The sequence below is a fragment of the Arachis hypogaea genome, chromosome 18 (assembly GCF_003086295.3).
Source record: "Arachis hypogaea cultivar Tifrunner chromosome 18, arahy.Tifrunner.gnm2.J5K5, whole genome shotgun sequence".
Lineage (NCBI taxonomy): Eukaryota > Viridiplantae > Streptophyta > Magnoliopsida > Fabales > Fabaceae > Arachis > Arachis hypogaea.
This window is the reverse complement of record NC_092053.1, coordinates 32,966,052-32,985,559: the sequence shown is the minus strand read 5'-3', so window position 1 is coordinate 32,985,559 and position 19,508 is coordinate 32,966,052. Positions and strand designations below refer to the sequence as shown.

At 36.0% G+C, this 19,508-nt stretch overlaps 2 protein-coding genes across 2 annotated transcripts; one reads left to right on the top strand and one right to left on the bottom strand.

The window, feature by feature from the left end:
• Positions 1-622: 622 nt before the first annotated feature.
• LOC112771062 (probable LRR receptor-like serine/threonine-protein kinase At1g53430) lies at positions 623-9,894 on the top strand. The gene is made up of 24 exons (XM_025815647.3): positions 623-1,197; positions 4,086-4,266; positions 4,422-4,493; positions 4,645-4,713; positions 4,809-4,880; positions 4,966-5,037; positions 5,140-5,211; positions 5,312-5,383; positions 5,501-5,572; positions 5,687-5,758; positions 5,835-5,906; positions 6,047-6,118; positions 6,269-6,334; positions 6,489-6,548; positions 6,624-6,662; positions 6,743-6,789; positions 6,897-7,264; positions 7,365-7,560; positions 7,660-7,797; positions 8,110-8,222; positions 8,349-8,559; positions 8,649-8,886; positions 9,010-9,160; positions 9,319-9,894. Exons 1-24 carry the CDS (start codon positions 1,068-1,070, stop codon positions 9,730-9,732), a joined length of 3,069 nt encoding a protein of 1,022 aa, XP_025671432.1. The 5' UTR covers positions 623-1,067; the 3' UTR covers positions 9,733-9,894.
• Positions 9,895-10,172: 278 nt separating this feature from the next.
• LOC112771063 (periodic tryptophan protein 2) lies at positions 10,173-15,204 on the bottom strand. The gene is made up of 7 exons (XM_025815648.2): positions 13,701-15,204; positions 13,183-13,434; positions 12,988-13,080; positions 12,323-12,694; positions 11,216-11,560; positions 10,867-11,094; positions 10,173-10,780 (listed from the first exon to the last, which is right to left on the bottom strand). Exons 1-7 carry the CDS (start codon positions 14,910-14,912, stop codon positions 10,610-10,612), a joined length of 2,673 nt encoding a protein of 890 aa, XP_025671433.1. The 5' UTR covers positions 14,913-15,204; the 3' UTR covers positions 10,173-10,609.
• Between the last annotated feature and the right edge of the window lie 4,304 nt (positions 15,205-19,508).

Below are 19,508 nucleotides of genomic sequence, written 5' to 3'. Positions count from 1 at the left end.
TGGGTTGCAGGTTTGCTGAAGGGAAGAAGAAAGGGTGGCGGCTGCTATGCTTGGAAATTAGGGTTTCATCATTTTGAAAACTATGGTTTGTGTTAGGCTAGGGGTAGTTTAGTAATTTCAAATAAAAGTAGGGGATAATATAGTAATTGAAACTCAATTAAATTCAACACTAATTATATATAGAAAATATTATTTGTTCATCACTTTCACAAATTATTTTCAATAAAATGTCCAAATCAAATAATTAGAAATAGTATAATTAATTTCTCTATTTTCCAAAATAGTTGTATTAATATTTAAAAAATTAATTATTTAATCCAAATCATATAGAAATCCTTATTATTTTACAACTACCAACTTTATAATATAATTATAGAAAATAATCCAATAATTATAAAATTGGATAATAAATCATAACTTGTCTCAAATTCAATAAATCACAACTTGCCTTAATTATCTTTAATAAAATGATTTCCGAAATTAAGGCTATAAATAACTATATGATTTGAGACTTGATCATAATAAGACTTTTCAAAAGTTTTGGATCTTACACTTCTGATTCCATTGTTATTGTTACTGATACTGTGATGATGAAGAAGAAAAAGAATAAGCAAAACTAAGTATTTTGGTGAAGTAAGTTTGTTGGAGGAGAGTATTTTGATCCGAAGTACTATTTTAAAACTAAGTTGAACCTTATGAACGATTTTATATTAAAAAAAAGGTTGAGGACAAAAAAATTTTTGAACCATATTTTAGAGATCAAAATCGTACTTAACCTCTTTTCTCTTTTTTAAATAAAAATCTATTTCAAGTTCAACAAAAGATACTTAGAAGTTCCATCACTCGGAAGTTCCTCATTTGATTCATGACAAATAAATAGATATAGAGTAGACTGTAGACACACATGGCTTTAAAACGTTTCTCTTTCTCTTATTGACTCTGTTTCGCTCCCACAAATAATAACACATAATCATAGCTACTCTTCTTGTCTTCTTCTTCGTCCCTTTCTCAAAACCAACGGGAAATTAAATTAAGGTGGCCAGCAATAATTAATTACACACCATATCATGATGAAGGTGGAGTTTGTTATGCCAACAAGCTCCAAAAACTTCAAAGCCTTCTTCATCATTGTGTTCCTTGCCTTCAATTGCTTCCAACAGTTTGGATCCTTCGCTCAACTCATACCACAAGATGAAGGTACAATTCATCTTCTCTGTTTTTTTTTTTTTTTTGGGTTTCAGTAACTTCTATAACTTCCGTGGTGCTCTTTTTTTTTTAAAGGAAGAAAAAACTGCCATAAAAAATAACACTAACGCTCTTTTCTGGCAGAAAAGAAAAAATGTATGAGAACTTTGTGTTAACGATCTGTGTGTGAAAATAAGAAAGAATGAAAAGATTTGCATTATAACCGTTTCGAATTGTATGAATTAATTAAATAGACCACATATATATATATAATCAATCATTTTCGTAGAGATTGAGTTTGGAGTTTGAAGTGATTGTCCTTGTTTTTGGCATTGCTTTTGATTACCTTGTTCTGTTTTTGCCGAATAAAGTTTGTGTTCTTTGCTCTCTGCTTATACCTCCAGAATTTATTTATTTATTTATCTATCATCAACTTCAATTGCTATTTCTTTTATTATTTTGCTGTTTGGTTTTTTTATGTCAGTTACCAGATCCAAAACTTGAACTGATCATGGTCAATCTTCCTATGTTTCTATTACTTGGCACATGAATTTATATTGTTTTTTCTTATTGGAGCTTCTGCACATCTAGTTTTCTCAAAAATTTTTCCTTTTCTTTTCTTTTCTTTTCGTTTTCATGGTGACATGTTTTACTTATCTGCTAGCAATAATGGCGAATTGTTTATCATACACTTCCTTATTTTTTATTTTATTTTATTTTTTGGAATTATTTATATGATGACATAGATTTTTTGTAGATGGACTTGTCAGTTGTTTTTGAAGGTTTTTGGTGTCCACAAAAATAATGATGGAGTCATGTACTTTTATTATATTTATTTGAAACTCGTTTTTCTTTTACCATAAAATGAAATGAACTTGTAAATCGGAATTTTTAAAAATAATGTTAATAAATTTTCAATAAATAAAATATCTTGTATGCATTTTTATCTCTATAATTAGCTAGATGGCATGCTATTGCCGTCCCTCGTCAGAATGTCCCATCCTAACATGCAAAAGGGGCCACTTTTTTTGTAATTTACTCATATATGATATTGAATTATTTAGATATTTTTATATTTATCTATCTATTCTATCATATTTACTGTGTGACCCGTGTTTTCTTTATCAATAATAGATAGAAGATATATTCTATGTTTTGTTGTAGTCAAACCAAGGAATGGATCATGCAGCTCATAATTCTATAATGATGTAAAGGGGACTTAAAAAAAACACAAAATAAGTTGTTTCATATATGGTTGAATAACTGTGTACATACAAGATGTTTTAAAATTATTGACCAAAATACTATTAAACTTTTAAGTGTGGGACCTTTGACTTAATAAACAAGAGATTAATCTGTTCATGGTTTGCTAAAATCATATTTCTCCTATCCCCACTTGTGTTTCTTTAAATTTATTACTAAAGCATTATTAGTAGTGTACCAAAATGGAATACTTTTCATGAATGGAATTACGTGCTGTATTATCTTGCATACTCTTCTTATTATCAGAACTGGCTATTTGGCTAATCATAGCACTATTTTGTAATTAATGCCTTATTAAGCCATATGTGTTCTTAAACTTGACTTTTCTTCAACCATTTTGTGGAAAGGAGAGGTGCTTCTTTTTATGAGTTCAGTGTTTTATTCAAACCTGCTTTGTGTGTCGGCTAGTAGCATATTTATTGGCCTCCATTAAAAAATAAATAAATCTAGAACTCTTTTTTTTTTTTTTGGCGGGGGGTGGGGAGACATAGTCCAGCATTTGCATATTTAATTATTGATAATTTAAGTTTATCAAAATTAATTTTAGTTAAAAAGATCTTAAAATAAAGTGATTCATAGTTAATAGCCTATTTGAATCTATAAATTAATGTTACTTAATGAAGCAACCTTAGAAGTAATCCACCCCATAATTCTTTGATTAAAAAACACATGTAAATTCAAACAGAATTTTTTACGAAAAAAAAAACAATAAAAAAAGAAATTTTAAATTTCTAAACATCTTTTTTGTGAAAAAAGTTGAATGCGCAACCAAACATGCAAAATTGGACGATAAGCCTTGAGAGAATATGAAAAGATCATTGAAAGTGACTTGTAGCATATAGTTGCATGAAAAGTTCAATTTTCGTTAGTATTTTATATTCCACGCCAACCATGTATGACTTTGTTAGCCGACAAACTAAGTATAACAAGTTGTTGTCTTTATTATTCTTCTTTTTTTTTCATTATTATTATATAATTATAATAGCATGGCGTTCATTTATTTAGGCTATTGACCACGTGAATGCAATAACAATGATATGGGCCAGTTAAAATCTTTTAAATCATTTATGGGAGTTTCAAGTTGATATAGTAGCCGAAGCATGCGATTGTTGAATTGAAATATCTCTAAGTCAATCTAGAAATATTAATTAATTGAACCATCTTCAATTGACATGGTTGAATTCGTACATACATTATTTACTTTTCAATTAATTAAATACTACGGTTTAAAAGGTGGTTAATAAAGCCTTGGTTAATTCATGTACTTGTCCAATTTGATGGGACTCGCGTTCACGTACTATTCATACCTTGTATTTGTTTTTAAGATATGTTATACGTACACAATAACACACATTTTATTTTATGCATTTTGTTAATATATAGAGTAAGTAATAATAATTTCGTATTTAAATTGGTGCTTAATTTTATACATTTTTGAAATTTAAAAACGAAAAAGATAGAAGAAAAAAAGTATGAGAAAAATAAATACCATTAAATCTTTGAATTTCTATCTCTACCGATTCAATAGTCTGTTCGATTTCTAGAATCTTGAACAGATACAAATATTTTTATCACAAGTTAATTATATTAATGCATATAGATAATAAAATCCAATTGGATTGTGTATTGTGTTACAGTGAAAGTGCTACAAACAATATCAGATAAAGTGAAGAACCTGAACTGGAAAGTAACACAAAATTCATGTAACGTTGACGGAGGATTTGGAAAACAAGAAGCCAATTCAGGGTCTCAAGTCCTTAGGAATATCACATGCAATTGCTCTTTCAATAGTAACACTCTTTGCCATGTTACAAACATGTAAGTCAATTTTAATTTTTCTATCAATGTGTTTAATTTTCAATGATATGTATCTACGCAGTGAATGTGAAAAGTAGTTATCAAATCTTAGGTGGCAATACGTGTTAAACTTTTTTTTTTTGGATAATATATCAAAATTAAATTTTATTTTGTAGTGTTCTCAAGGGTCACAACATTTCTGGAGCTATACCTGATGAATTTGGAAATCTAACTCATCTGGTGGAACTGTAAGTGTTTTTCTTGTTACATGTTCATATATCTTGTGAGTCTGTTAGAAATTTTGAATGTGCTTAATTTTGTAGTCATTACTTGACTTAATTGTATATGATTAATGTAAGATAGAATTTTTAATTAACTGAATTTTTTGTAATTTTGCAGTGATTTAACTCGCAATTATTTCAATGGCTCAATTCCAAAGAGTCTTGCAAACATCCCACTTACTAATCTGTAAGTCACCATTACCTTAATTTGTATCTGTGTTATTGTTTTCTTGCTCTATGATTCAAATCACTAATTATTCTACGATTATTACTATGCTTAAGGTCACTCTTGGGAAATAATCTTAGTGGTCCAATTCCCGCTGAAATTGGTGACATTGCTACTTTGCTTGAACTGTAAGTGTTTGATAAAATGACTGTGTCAGATGGGTTAGTATTTGAAGAGGAAGAATAAATTGAATTTGTTAATCCATGGTAACAGGAACTTAGAAGATAATCAACTTGGAGGATCCCTTCCACGTAGCCTTGGAAATTTGAGCAAATTGGATCAATTGTAAGAACTTTTATTGATTGATTTCAAGATATATTTTTCATTTAATGTGGATGCATTTCTTATGTATCATGATCTCATCTTGCTTTGAAAATGCACATGCAGACTTCTCTCTGGAAATAATTTTACAGGGGCAATCCCAGAAGAATTTGGCAAACTAAAGAATCTCACTGGGTTGTAAGTGATATGATTTTTTACAACTTTTTTTGTTTACCTTTTTCTTTAATTTCTTATTATGTCTGGGTTAAATTCTGAAATAACTTGCCATTTTCTGCAGTAGGATAGATGGAAACAGTTTTTCTGGGAAGATACCAAACTTTTTTGGGAACTGGACCAAAATTACGAGAATGTGAGTCTAAAATTTTGCTTCATGCATGATATTTTTCCTTGTTAAAGAAGAAAACAAATGCACATAATTCAGGTTGCTTTTGAGTTAATTCGGTGAGGCGTCTTGTATTTTTTATAGGGATATGCAGGGAACATCCATGGAAGGCCCAATTCCTTCTGTTATATCTGAGTTAACAACTTTGCAAGAATTGTGAGTACTTTCTCTGTTTAAACTTTAAACATATTCTTAAATTGCTGCATTGTAGAATTCAATCTTCAACAGAGACAGATGTTCTTTCCATTGATGAAATGTTACATGTATCAGGAGAATAACTGATTTGAAGGGACCACCTATGACATTTCCTAATCTTACAGAGTTGAAGAGCTTGACCAGACTGTGAGTATGTGAAGAATTATACAAGATATAATTCATTTACCCTTTTTACTAACTCATTCAGTGTTTGGTGACATAGGGAATTAAGAAATTGCCCTCTCACTGGTCACATTCCACCCTATCTTGGTGAATTGCAACGTTTAAAAACTCTGTAAGTTGTTGTATGCTTTGGGTATAACATTTTCACTACATATCTGTTTATCTGAAAATCTATATGTACTTTTAATTCAATGATATATATGCTAAAAAGAATAGAGGAATGAGTTTGAAAGATTTGTTCTTTTGTTGCAGAGACCTGAGCTTCAACAGGTTGAATGGTTCTATCCCAGATTCACTTGAGAACTTGAAAGGACTAAATTACCTGTAAGTGTACAATTTCTTTTCTCGGATCGGGTAGTTCAAAAAGGATATGATTATTCCAACTTGTAATTTGATCTCAAGAATGTTGAGTGCTTTGCTTTTATTGATTTTAACTTTCTCTGATATGATGAAGATAAGCTACTGATGATGCAGGTTCCTGACTAACAATTCTTTGACCGGAACAATTCCTTCATGGATACTAGGCAGCGACCAGGACATGTTAGCATATTTTGCCGAACTTTTCCCTCTTTATTTGCAAATTTTAGAGTCAATTGTTCAAATTTAGCTATTACTAAAGAACACCAACACCATATACTTGTCTTTAGCAGTCACTGAATGAAGTTACTAAATTGCTTTATGTTCTCTCTTTCAGGGATTTATCTTACAACGATTTTACATCGCCTTCTCAACCTAGTTGCCAACTTCAGGATGTGTAAGCTTCTCTGTCTAGAAACTACATAAGCATTTCATATATTCCAATGCTAAGTTCTGTATAACTATTGAACAGGAACCTAGCTTCCAGCTTCTCTTCCTCAGCGAGCACTTCGTAAGTTTCTTTTAATGGTTTAGTTTATATTCTATGCCAGCTTTAAATAATCTGTTAAAAACAAACCTCATGTCTTGTAGAACTACATGCTTAAAGAGGGGCCTGCCATGTTCAGGAAAAGCAAACAGTAAGTGTCCAAACATAGTAGTTAAATGATAGTTACTTTTGACGTAATATTTAACAAAAGAAGTTGTTGTTTCTTCTTCTCAAAAGTGATTCACTATGTTTATGCAGCTTATTCAATATTCATAAACTGTGGAGGATCTGAAATTGAGGCTGAGGGAACAAAATATGAAGCCGACGTCAGCAGAAGCGGCACTTCAAACTATCATAGTAGTAGCAGCAAGTGGGCTTACAGCAGCACAGGAGCATATCTAGGAGATACGGATGCTCCACATGTGGCAGCAAATGATTTCAATTTGAATATTAGTGGACCTGAATACTACCAAACTGCTCGCATTGCCCCTTTGTCTCTTAATTACTATGGCCTCTGTATGAAGAATGGAAATTATAAAGTGAAGCTTCATTTTGCTGAGATAATGTTTTCTAATGACCATACATTTAGCAGCCTTGGAAAGCGTATATTCGATGTTTCAGTCCAAGTGAGCAAAATTTTTGTTTTTCGCATTTTACCAAAATTTGTGCACCTGGTTTTACAAGATAACAAAAGTTTTCAATGTTTTGAATACTTTTTCATGGCAGGGTGTTAAATATTTGAAAGATTTTAACATTGCTGAAAAAGCTGGTGGAGCTGGTAAACCAATTACTGAGGAGTTTGATGTAGATGTTAATGATAATACCTTGGAGATACACTTGTCCTGGGCAGGGAAAGGAACTAATGCCATTCCTGTGAGAGGTGTATATGGACCTCTTATATCTGCCATAACTGTTACTCCAAGTAAGTAATTTCAACCCTATTGTTCTTGTCCTTCCTTTCTTTTTAAGTTTTGTCTATCATATTATTTCATGTTCTAAAGACTCTTCTACTTTGTTTTAGACTTCAAAATTCCTTCGAATGGGCTGTCTACTGGAGCAATTGTCGGAATTGTGATCGGATCGTGCGCATTCGTCATACTGATACTATTTGTCCTTTGGAAGATGGGTTTCCTATGTGGGAAAGATCAAACAGACAAAGGTAATTTCACAAACAGAAGGTTAAAAAAATGGTTAGCAGCCAAGATACTTCTATTAAGATTATATTATTTCATAGCAAAAATTTTACTGCAAAGATCCAAAATGATATCTTCTTGTGATATTCTTTTTGAGGTGACAAAATCATGTGTTCTATGTTATTTGAAATTGCTGACTTGGTTTCTGATCATTGTGTTGCTTTCTTCCTGAAACTTCTTCCCCACTAATCATATGTTTTTATCACCCCCTCTTGTCTCTCTGTTTTCATGTGTACTTTTTCATTCTGATTAACTTGTATAAACATACCTTGTTGCAGAACTTCTAGAGCTGAAAACAGGCTATTTCAGTTTAAGGCAAATTAAAGCTGCTACTAATAACTTTGACCCAGCAAACAAGATAGGTGAAGGAGGATTCGGGCCAGTATACAAGGTAACTTTGAATGGATTATATTCATCTTGCTTGAGCAGTATGAAGTTTTAGAACATTGGAAATTACCTCATACACCAATAAGTTCGCTATGAAGACAAAGATGCTGAAAACATTTCCTATTCACAGGGTGTACAGCCAGATGGTACTGTAATTGCAGTTAAGCAACTCTCGGCCAAATCAAAGCAAGGGAACCGCGAATTCGTCAATGAAATAGGCATGATATCTGCTTTGCAGCATCCAAATCTTGTGAAGCTTTATGGTTGTTGCATTGAAGGACACCAATTGCTGCTAGTATATGAATACATGGAGAACAATAGTCTTGCTCGTGCCCTTTTCGGTTAGTACCTTTTCTTACGAACAACTCATTGTTTCCGTGGTGTATGTTCCTAGTCATATCTAACTGAAAAAGAAAATGTTCCCCTCCAGGTAAACAAGAACAGAGGATACATTTGGATTGGCCCACAAGAATGAGGATCTGTGTTGGTATAGCAAGGGGTTTAGCTTATCTACATGAGGAATCAGTATTAAAAATAGTCCATAGGGATATTAAGGCAACCAATGTCTTACTTGATAAGAGTCTGAATGCTAAAATCTCTGACTTTGGTTTAGCCAAGCTTGATGAAGAAGAGAATACCCATATCAGCACAAGAATAGCTGGAACAATGTTAGTATCTTGCCACACCACAGCATTTTAAGTTTCAGTCCTAGCTGGAAAAAAAACGCTTTATGTTTTGTATTGTTTTATGAACTCACTGACTCAATGATACTAAAATTTTTCTATTACCAGTGGTTACATGGCCCCAGAGTATGCTATGAGGGGTTACTTGACTGACAAAGCAGATGTCTATAGCTTTGGCATTGTGGCGTTGGAGATTGTTAGTGGGAAGAGCAACACAAACTACAGACCAAAAGAGGAGTTTGTTTATCTTCTGGATTGGGTAAGTTGCAACTGCATGTCGCTTTGAGTTTTATGTTAACCTCAAATGTTGTGTGGGATCATTTGGGTGCATGATCACCAAGTTACTTTTTGACTCTTCTAAAGTTTAGATTTCATTTGAATTTCTAATTACTATTTTTCTTTCCATGCCCTCTAAAGGCCTATGTTCTCCAAGAGCAAGGAAACCTTCTGGAGTTGGTTGATCCAAGTCTTGGTTCAAGCTACTCCCCTGAAGAAGCCATGAGAATGCTGCAGTTGGCACTCTTGTGCACCAACCCATCTCCTACTCTTAGACCACCCATGTCATCTATTATAAGTATGCTTGAAGGGAAGACTCCGATCCAAGCACCAATAATCAAGCGCAGCGAGGGTGCACAAGACGCAAGATTCAAGGCCTTTGAGATGCTGTCACACGACAGCGAAACAAATATTTCTTCTGCATTCTCACAATATAGCCAAGAGCAGAGGAGCAGATCCATGAATGGACCCTGGGTTGACTCCTCCATCTCTCTTACTAGTGGAGAAGATTATTCCTCAACCAATAACCTTATAAACGGTTCGGGCAATGTGTGATCTGTTTGGACTTTGAAATTTGGGAGGCCAACTCACATTAAATTCATATTCTTTTTGTAAATCATGTAAGCACTAAGCAGTAATAGATTAAGAGTGATTGCATAGAAGTTTTCTTTAGACATGTTGGTTTTGATCTAAGAATGGAGAAGTTTTTACTCAAAATATCAAACTTGTTTCGATTTATTCACTAACCAAACGATGTGCACGGATAAAGTGTTCTGTTTTCATTAACTTCTCATGTAAACATTTAGTAAAATCTAAGTTCATGTCGCCTTGTACCACACTACCACTCACCATATGGTATAGGACTTACATTCCCTAACGTTCACCATATGGCATAGGACTTACATTCCCTAACGTCATAGCAACAGGTCTAAGAAAAATTGGGCATCTGATCCCATTGTTAAATAAAAAGTTAACAAAAAATGGTGAACTTCATGTAGTCATGAATAATATTAAATAAATACAGAATTTTATGTATAAAATAAATCAATCCCTAAATATTTGATTCCAAACACTAGTTTGATGTCATACAAAATTGAAGGACAACTGTTACACAGGACATTACTAAGAGCATGGCATTTTCTCGTCAAAGTTGAAACCTGCAATACCCCCTTCAAACTAAACATAATGCACGCCTTCGAGCTACAAAATTGGAGCAATTTTTTTAACTCAAAATTGGAATTCTATTCAAGGACGAATTCCCTTTACAAACACTAAGATGCTACAAGGTGATACAAAGCTATGCCTCATCAAATATTTGATTCCTCAGAGGTGTAGCACGTTGAGCTCATCATGTACCATATTATAAGCATTCCTGTTGGAAGATCTCTGTTGAGCAAAGTTGTAAGAAAATCCATGTTAATGATTGCTGCGTTCATTCCTTGGCACCTGAAGAGCATAAATATCGCAGCATATATTCATTGGAAGAGCATGTATCAGCTAGATCTTGATGTATTCTAGTGATTGCTTTCTGCAAAGATTTTAATGATGGAAGCAAATTTCTAGACATCTGTTGAATCGAATTCCCGTGGGCTTTGCAAAGCTCCTGCCATTTCAGATGAGATTATTTTACAGGAATAATCTGATTTTTATGCCTAAAAAATAGGGAAAACAAATATAAGTATAGAATACCTGACTCCATCTGAGTACAAATTCCAAATGTGGGCAGTTTTCTATAAGATCTGCAAGTGCTTCAATTAACCGCTTGAGATATCTAGAAGGAATTGATCTGGCAACTGCTGGAATATCGCCTGGCATAACAGCAAAGATACATTTTTTTATTAAAGAGTCTTCATTTAGGCGAAGGCTAAGGACCAAAGCTCTGCTTGGTTGATTTTCACCAAGAGCTTCCTCAACAGCCTGTTCAACAATGTCAACTCATGTTACTAATGACATTAAAAGAAGGTGAATTATTATACATTTATTTCCAGCAAGTTTTTCTAAAACAGTATCTGAAAGAGAAAACTTGAAGTAGAAGTACCTCTGGTGTAACATTTATGTCAAGGTCTGTTGGATCAAATATGAATGATTCATCAACAGAGTAAACTAAGACTCCCTCAGTTGTTGCTGCTACAAAACTCCTGCCTGTTGGTGCAATTCTTAGGCATTTTGTTTGAATAATAGGCCTTCCACGGTTAGGCAGGGAGCCTGGTAAACCAAATCCTAGGTTCACTCTTGTTTGTTTGTCAACACCATCCTCAATGTCACTGTTATCATCATCAATTAGATCTAGTGGGCCAGCTTCTGTCATATTCTTGGAGTTTAAGAAGTCAAGAACTCCATCTAATGAAAGATTGAGTGTTATCTGGAACCGTCGCAGCAGTACCTGTATTTAATAGATTCCGATTAATAAAATGAACTTACTATGGTATGACATGTTAGCAAGATCTGCAAGTGGGCAGAACAGTCTATTTTAATCAGACATAGTTTTGAGCACATTAAGCAATATCCCACTCAAGAAGAAAGAAGACACAATGAAATGCGCTACATAAGCCTACAAAAAGCAGGAGAGTAAGTCTAGAAAACAAGGAACTTGTCATGACTGAGAGAATGCATCATATAGGTCAATATTAAACTGCGAGAAACATATTGGCCAGGAACAAAATTTTATTCAATCCCAGATTTACTTGAGTAGTTATCAGAAGGATATATGAAGATTCTGAGCATCAGTCTTTAAATGATTCTGTGTTTGATTAACTTACTGGGCAGCCAGGTAGGCGGATAAGATCAAGAATTTACAAAACCATATGTATCCCAAACATTCAAGAAATCCATGTATTAGAAGACATCTAAGACTTGCAACCAATCCATTAAACTAATGTTATGCAACACTATGCTGCATTCGAGCTTTAGTATTTTATTTAAACAGAATGCTACCACAGAAAGGTAAATTTCAACAATGTCAAATTGTCAATGTGAAGTATCATATTTACCGTAAACCAATAACTACTCTCCTTATTCCTCCTATCCACATGCAATCAATTTGGCAAGTAAATTAGATCCTAATTTAATAGGCTTTGTGCTGTGACTTCTAGATATGCAAAATTCTACATAATAAGGAGAGATTCATAAATGCAAGCAAGCCAACCTGATCAGCAACATCATACATACAGATATATCTGCTAACGCCCCCAGCTAAAATATAGCTTCCATCGGCTGAATAGCATAAGGTTGTGAAGAACTTTCCTGAACTTGAATTAGCACTTGTTCTACGGTCAGTCATAAGACGCCCTCCAGCAATATCTCTGGCACCCTCTATGGTATACATTAGCAAACCCTCTATTGGATCCCAAAAATGAATCTGCCCATCTAATGTGCTGCAAGCTAACTGCCTTCCATCAGGACGATAAACAACAGTGAGAACTTCGTGTGTATGAGGAAATGTTTCAACTGCCCCTTTTCCATCAAAGACATCCCACAACCGAACAGTTTTGTCCCATGATGATGAAGTCAAGATATTCTGCATCAAAAAAGAAATGATGTTAGGCTTCCTATAAATAGCAGTATGGCACAATAAATCTAAAAAGTAAAAACCATGGAAATAAAATACAAAACAACATATTTTAGTAGTTCCCTTCATTGTCAACTCTCGGGACATTGTATAGATATCTGACAATATGGACTTATACATGTTACTATTATTTTATAAAACTGCAAAAACTGAACCATGGCTTCATTGGAACAAATGAAAACTAATACAGAAAATGGATCACAATAGCTTGTGCAGATAAACATTAGAACAAAAAGACTAACATTTGTTGGAGAAAACATCAACGCATGAACAGGACCTTCATGACCACTAAGCACATCCAACAAACGGCCAGTTCTCATTGACCAGACAAAAATCTGTTACACATAGCAAAAAGGGTGAAAATATATTTATTGCATATTATATACTATATATGTAAATAATGATACAATCAGAAACATCCTTGCGTGAAAGGATACCTCAAAATAATCTTTAGTACCAGCACATATCACTTCGCCACTTTGATCTGCTGTCAGAGAAACAAACTGTCTTGAAGAAGGGGTTGTAAATGTCCTAAAGTTTCGGTATCGTAATAAATCCCAAGCTCGAACAGTCCCATCAAGAGATGCACTAAGCAGACAATTGTTACTTGCCATAAAATGTAGAGCAGTAACAGCATTAGTATGCTCAGAAAAAGTAACAAAGCAAAAGCCTGAGGAAACAGTCCACACCTGTAGCAAAGAAATAGATAACTTTCACTTGAATTCAAATTTAAACTTGTTCCAGAATTAGAGAACTCAATTTTAAACTGATGCAGTATAGTAATACATATATATTATCGAAGACACTACAAAACCAGGGTTTAATCTTAAACAATTCTAAAAGAAATTAACACACTTCCAACCTTGCGAAACATAGAGATATTATCAAACGTGCAAGGTAACAAATTAAAATGGTTCAATTTTCGAACACAAGAATATCATTTATTCTCAAATACCTTCACTTTATTATCATCTGCTCCGGTAGCAAGGAGTTGTGAATCCGGCGAATAAGCAAGGCAATTCACATCAAAGTAGTGACCCTGCTGCTTCAAAATGTAGCTCTCAGAACGCCATTCCCACACAAGCAACTGCCCGAGTTTTGCACATCCAAAGGCCAGCCAGTTCCCAAGCTCATTGAAGACCACCGTGGTGATCTTCTCCCTCGATATAGACAACAAGTGAAGGCACACAAAATCCGGCATCTGATACAACCCGAAAACTCCATTCGAAAACCCAATAACCAGCGTGTCCAGCCCTCTATGATAATCACAAGCAGTCACCTTCTCCGGCGCCTGCCCAAGAAAGTCCTTCCTCAACAACTCCCACTTCCCCCTGCACAAATACCCTTCCTCGTCATCAATCTCACCATCACATTCCTTTCTCTTCTTCACAGCACCATTCTCAACATTCAAATTCCCCTCTGCATCTCTCTCTGGCGTCCCCGGAGACTCCGGCTCCGAACCCTCAGCATCCATAGCATCACCCACACGTCCATCAACAAAACCCCAGCTAAACAAAACTCCATCCCTAGCAACAGTATAGGCCCTACGAACCCTATTAGTCTTCGGTTCAACGGCGAAAAACGAACCTACAACAGAATCCCTATGCCCTAAAAGCAAGAAAGGCCTATACCTCAAAGCACCTTTCTTCGATTTCTTGAGGTACAAGATTCTCGCAGTGAGGTCCTTGGACCCTGCGAGCAAGTAATTGGAGTCAGGACTCCAATCCAAGGTCGTGACCTTGCCATCGAAGTCGGCGAAAGTGCGGAGGAGCTCGAAGGGGAAATATTCCCGGCGGAAGCCAGGGGAGCGCCAAATCTGGACGAGTTTACCGGCGGCGACGGCGATTAAGGATCCGTCGGGGCTGAACTTGGCGACGGAGACGGGGTGCTTGAAGGAGATGCGATGGAGGACGACACGGCGGCTGAGGTTGATGAAGTGGCAGCGGTTGCGGTCATCGACGGTTAAGAGAAAGGTGCCGTCGGGGGAGACGGCGATGCGGGAGATGTTGGAGGAAGACTGAGAAGGGAGGGTAGTGGTGTGGGACTTGAGGAGGTCGGTGACGGCAACTCTGTTACCGACGGGTGAGATTAGGAGAGTGTTGTTGGAGATTACGGTGTTGCCCCCTCTGTAGGGGGCTCCAAGAAGGTTCTGGAACCTGAAATTCATTATTTGGTGTTAGAGGTTTTAGAGATGAGAGGTGCTGCTTTTGAAACGCATCAACAGAGGCAACCACGCCAACCACTCCAGTCAAGTGCTCTTTCCCGCTCTCACGGCGGCTATTTTGTTATGTAATCAGGGTTTTGCAAGGGTTCGTGATGTAATGGATTATGGGCTTTAAGAAACATAGATATCAACTGAAATTTCGAAAACAAAAATATGAAACTTGTTCAGCTAAAAAAACATATGAAACTTTATGGTCATAATTTTTAATGTTAGGAACTTAGGATAAAGAGTAGTTGTGGTAGAGGCATTGCACCAATGGCTAATATGTTGGCCACATAAAAGTCATAAAAGAGTAGTACTCCTCTCTAATAATAATGTCTAAATTATTAGGAGGCAGTAATCATTCTAGATACACCTGCTTGTTTAAAATAGCAGTCTTAGCCATTAAATCAGCCGCTTTGTTTGCTGTTCGCTGGATGAGCACTAAAGTAGCTGTCCAATTGCGCTGGAGCATCTCTTTGATTTTGTCAAGCAGACCAGAGTCATTCCTAATCATGCTAGTTGTGCTTCGCGAAACAAGAAGAAACGCATCAAGATTATCAGTTTCACATATGACCTCTTTGCACTCGCAATCCCAAGCCATAACAAGCCCTCTCCAAATAGCATGAAGCTCACAACAGAGAACACTAGAAAGAGGTATACTGGCAGAACAACCTTTTATCCAAATTCCCATGCTGTCTCTAATAATACATCCAAAGCCAGCTAATTGCTCATTTTCAAAAACGCTTGCATCGCAGTTCACTTTACAGACATTCATTGGAGGTGGTTCCCAGTTATATTTCAAAGAAGAAGGAATAATATGTTTTTGGTTGATAACAACATTAGAGAAATCTCGAGCAGCATGTTTAACTAAGTGAACAATTTTCTCCTTACTCCATGGATCATCTTGGTGGAAGATGTCATTGTTCCTATCCATCCAAATCCACCAAAAGGCCGCTGCAAAGAGAAACTCATTTTTGTTGAGGTTAGAACGAATCCAAGACACAAATTTCAAACTAGAGTCCTCAGCAGTCATTCCCAAATTTAAGCTAATCCAAATCTGACGAGCTTTTTGACAAGTTCTAAAGCAGTGGTTAATATCCTCTAGAGCAAGATAACATCTCTGACAAAAATCAGAAGTAGAAATACCTCTTTGAAACCGGTAACTAGCTGTGGGAACTCCGTTGTTGAGGTAAAGCCAGAGCAGACACTTTATCTTCTCCGGTATTCTCAAGCGCCAAAGTCAAAGCCAATTTTCATTATCATTCCAGCCAAATTTCTTCTTCAATAGCCATTCATACCCGCTTTTAGTCGAGTAGGTGAGAGTATTTGAGTTTGTCCAAAACCAACCTGTTTTATCTCCTGCCTGCTTGATAGGATCAAAGAGCATCAAATCAAGTTTAACTTCTTCCGGAATCATTGTGCAAAGCATATCCCACCGCCAATGCCCATGGTGCCAAACATCTTCTACCTTCAAGTGAGAATCAGAAATGTGCACAAAAGGAACCAAAGGAGCTAGCGTTCCACATGGTCGCCAAGCATGATACCAAAAGGATTGAGACATCCTGCTTGTACACCAATCAAAACCATCACGAAGCTTTTCTATTGTCTTATAAATCGCTCGCCAAGTGTTTGAAACATTATTAGAAAATTTGGGTGAAAAGCAAGAACTCCCAGATAAATATTTTGCAAACATAATTCTTACCCAAAGCTTATCTTTATTATGCAATAATTGCCAAACAAGCTTTCCGAGTAAAGCAAAATTTACACATTGAGTATCTCTAATTCCCAATCCTCCATATTTTCTTGGAGTGACAACTTTGCTCCACTTGACTAAATTTAAGCAACGCTCCCCCACCTTTCCCTTCCACAAGAATTGTCTAAGCACAGAATCAATCTTTTGACAAATCGAAGTAGGAAAAAGAGTCACTTGCATCTGATAAATAGGAAGAGAAGAAGCAACAAATTTAATTAAGCAAAGCCTGCCTGCTCTGTTAAGGAGACGACCTTTCCAACTAGCTAGCCTATTCTTGATCTTCTCTAAAGAGTCTGAAAAAATAGATCTAGCAGCTCGAGGATGATTAAGGTTCACCCCCAAGTATTTGCCTAGGTCACTAGTAAAAGGAATATAAGAAACACCAGACAACATTTCCTTCCTTCTATTAGAGATATTTCTAGAACAAATAGCTTTAGATTTTTCAATGTTAACCTTCATACCTGAAACTTTACAGAACAACTCCAAGGTGTGCACAACATTCTGAACTTGACTTTTCTTCGCTTTACAAAAAAGGAGGATGTCATCTGCAAACATCAAGTGAGAAACTCTAGGTCCCCCTCTAGAAACAGCCACACCATCCCAAATACCCTCGTCAACTTGTTTGGAAATGAAGCACGCCAATCTCTCCATGCACAAAACAAATAAATACGGAGAAATTGGATCTCCTTGCCTGAGCCCTCTGCGAGGTTGGAAGCTGTCCAATCTATTCCCATTCCAAAGGATGGAAAGATTTGAGGCCTAAACACAATTCACTACAAGCCGAATAATTAGAGAAGGAAAGCCAAAAGATTGAAGAGTGTGCTCAAGAAAATTCCAATCAACTCTATCATAAGCCTTTTCTAAATCAATCTTAAAAGCCATAGCTCCTTTTCTAGACTTTGTCCGCTTAAGAAAGTGAAGAACTTCTTGGGCGACAATAATATTATCAGGTGCTCCTCTACCATGAATAAACCCTCCCTGAGTTGGGCTAACAATCTCATCCAAAAATGGTCATAATCTATTAACCAACACGTTAGTCACTAGCTTATAAATTACATTACAAAGGCTTATTGGCCGAAAATCCTTCAATCTAGTTGGAGGGTCACACTTAGGGATAAGAACAATCAAAGTTTTCAACAAAGAATGGCTTAACGTCTCCCCTAAGAATGCTTTCTGAACAGTACGCCATACCTCATGACCCACCACATCCCAATATTCCTTGAAGAAAAAAACTTGAAAACCATCCGGCCCAGGAGCTTTGAACGAGCTCATATTATCCAGAGCTTCTTTAACCTCCAACATTGTTACTGGTTTAGACAAATTATCACAAGCATCTTGGCTAAGAGATGGCATAGGAATTTCTCCCATGCAATTAACCTCAACAGGCTCAGTAGAACAAAAAATATTTTTGAAGAAATGAACAATCTCCCTTTGCAAAACTTCTGGATCATCAGACCAAGACCCATCACTGACTAGCAACCCATGAACCTTGTTATATTTTCTTCTAACGATGGTTTGCATATGGAAAAAGCTATTATTTCTATCACCATACCGAACCCATTGATCTCTTGACTTCTGGTACCAAAGCAATTCTTCCTGGGCCAAAACTATATTATACTCAGCTCTCAATTCTTCCTCTTTGTGCTTCAGAATCGGATCATCGTCAGCTTCCATTTTCCGTTGAATATGATTCAAATAACCCTCCAATTCCCTCTTTTTAATAAAAATATTGCCGAAGACCGTAGAGTTAAATTCCAACGAAGCTTCTTGGACCCCCAGCAACTTCCTATGGATGCCAAAGCCTGTACTATCCCAAGATTTCTGAACAATGGCCTTGTAATCAAGATGCGTTGCCCATGCCGCTTGGAATCTAAAAGGCCGGTTTCCTTACTTGATAGGAACTCCTTGACATCGGATAAGTAAGGGACAATGATCAGAGTGGGAACGACTGAGAACTTCAACAAAAGCTTCTGGAAAAAGAAGGCACCATTCTGTAGTACAGCAAGCTCTATCCAATCTCTTTGCAATATCTTTGTTTCCTTGAATTTTACGGAACCAAGTAAACCGTCTTCCAGAGGTTGTTAGATCAAAAAGACCACAAGAATCTAGAATACTTGCAAAGATACTACTGCAATTTGAATAGAAATTACCCCCCTTCACCTCATGAACACTCAAAATATCATTAAAATCCCCAACCACCACCCACGGGTCCTGAATGCACAAACCAATATCAAGCAGATGACTCCATAATTCTACTCTATTAGTGGCTTGAGGGCTGCCATAAACCGCACTGTAGATCCATCTTCGCCCACCACCATCAATTTCCAAAGTTACACATTGATTCATAGCCCAAAGAATTTTACAAGAAAAATTTTAAATTAGTAGAGAGGAACCAAATTCCTCCCTTGTGTCCAACAGTATCTACAATCCCTACAGGATAATAGCCTAATCTCTCCCAAAAGTCTTTCATAGTTTCAAACCCAATATGAGTTTCCACCAAAATAAAAAAAGTTGGTTAAAATTTTCGTACCAACTCCTTACAGTGCACCCGAGACATCTTATTTGACGCCCCCTAACATTCCAACTAATAATATTTAAATGGTCACAATCCATAAAAAATAAATTAAATAATTGGAATGTTTAATCATTCTACCTCACGTTGATGGACCCCTGTCTCCAAGTGTCTCCTTGTGGACTTGCACCGCAGAACCATCATTCTTCTGTTGAGGTTGGGTCTCCAAGTTTGTTGTTGCACTAACTTTATCAAGCTCTTTTTGTACTCGAGAATCCATTGTCAATGCTTC

Coding starts and splice junctions, on each gene's coding strand:
- LOC112771062 (XM_025815647.3), top strand. CDS start 1,068: ATGATGAAGGTGGAGTTTGTTATGCCAACAAGCTCCAAAAACTTCAAA. Junction 6,119..6,268: donor TTGAAAGGACTAAATTACCT/GTAAGTGTACAA, acceptor CTGATGATGCAG/GTTCCTGACTAACAATTCTT. Junction 8,560..8,648: donor TCTTGCTCGTGCCCTTTTCG/GTTAGTACCTTT, acceptor GTTCCCCTCCAG/GTAAACAAGAACAGAGGATA.
- LOC112771063 (XM_025815648.2), bottom strand. CDS start 14,912: ATGAATTTCAGGTTCCAGAACCTTCTTGGAGCCCCCTACAGAGGGGGC. Junction 13,435..13,700: donor CAGATGATAATAAAGTGAAG/GTATTTGAGAAT, acceptor TCTTTGCTACAG/GTGTGGACTGTTTCCTCAGG. Junction 10,781..10,866: donor TTGTACTCAGATGGAGTCAG/GTATTCTATACT, acceptor CTGAAATGGCAG/GAGCTTTGCAAAGCCCACGG.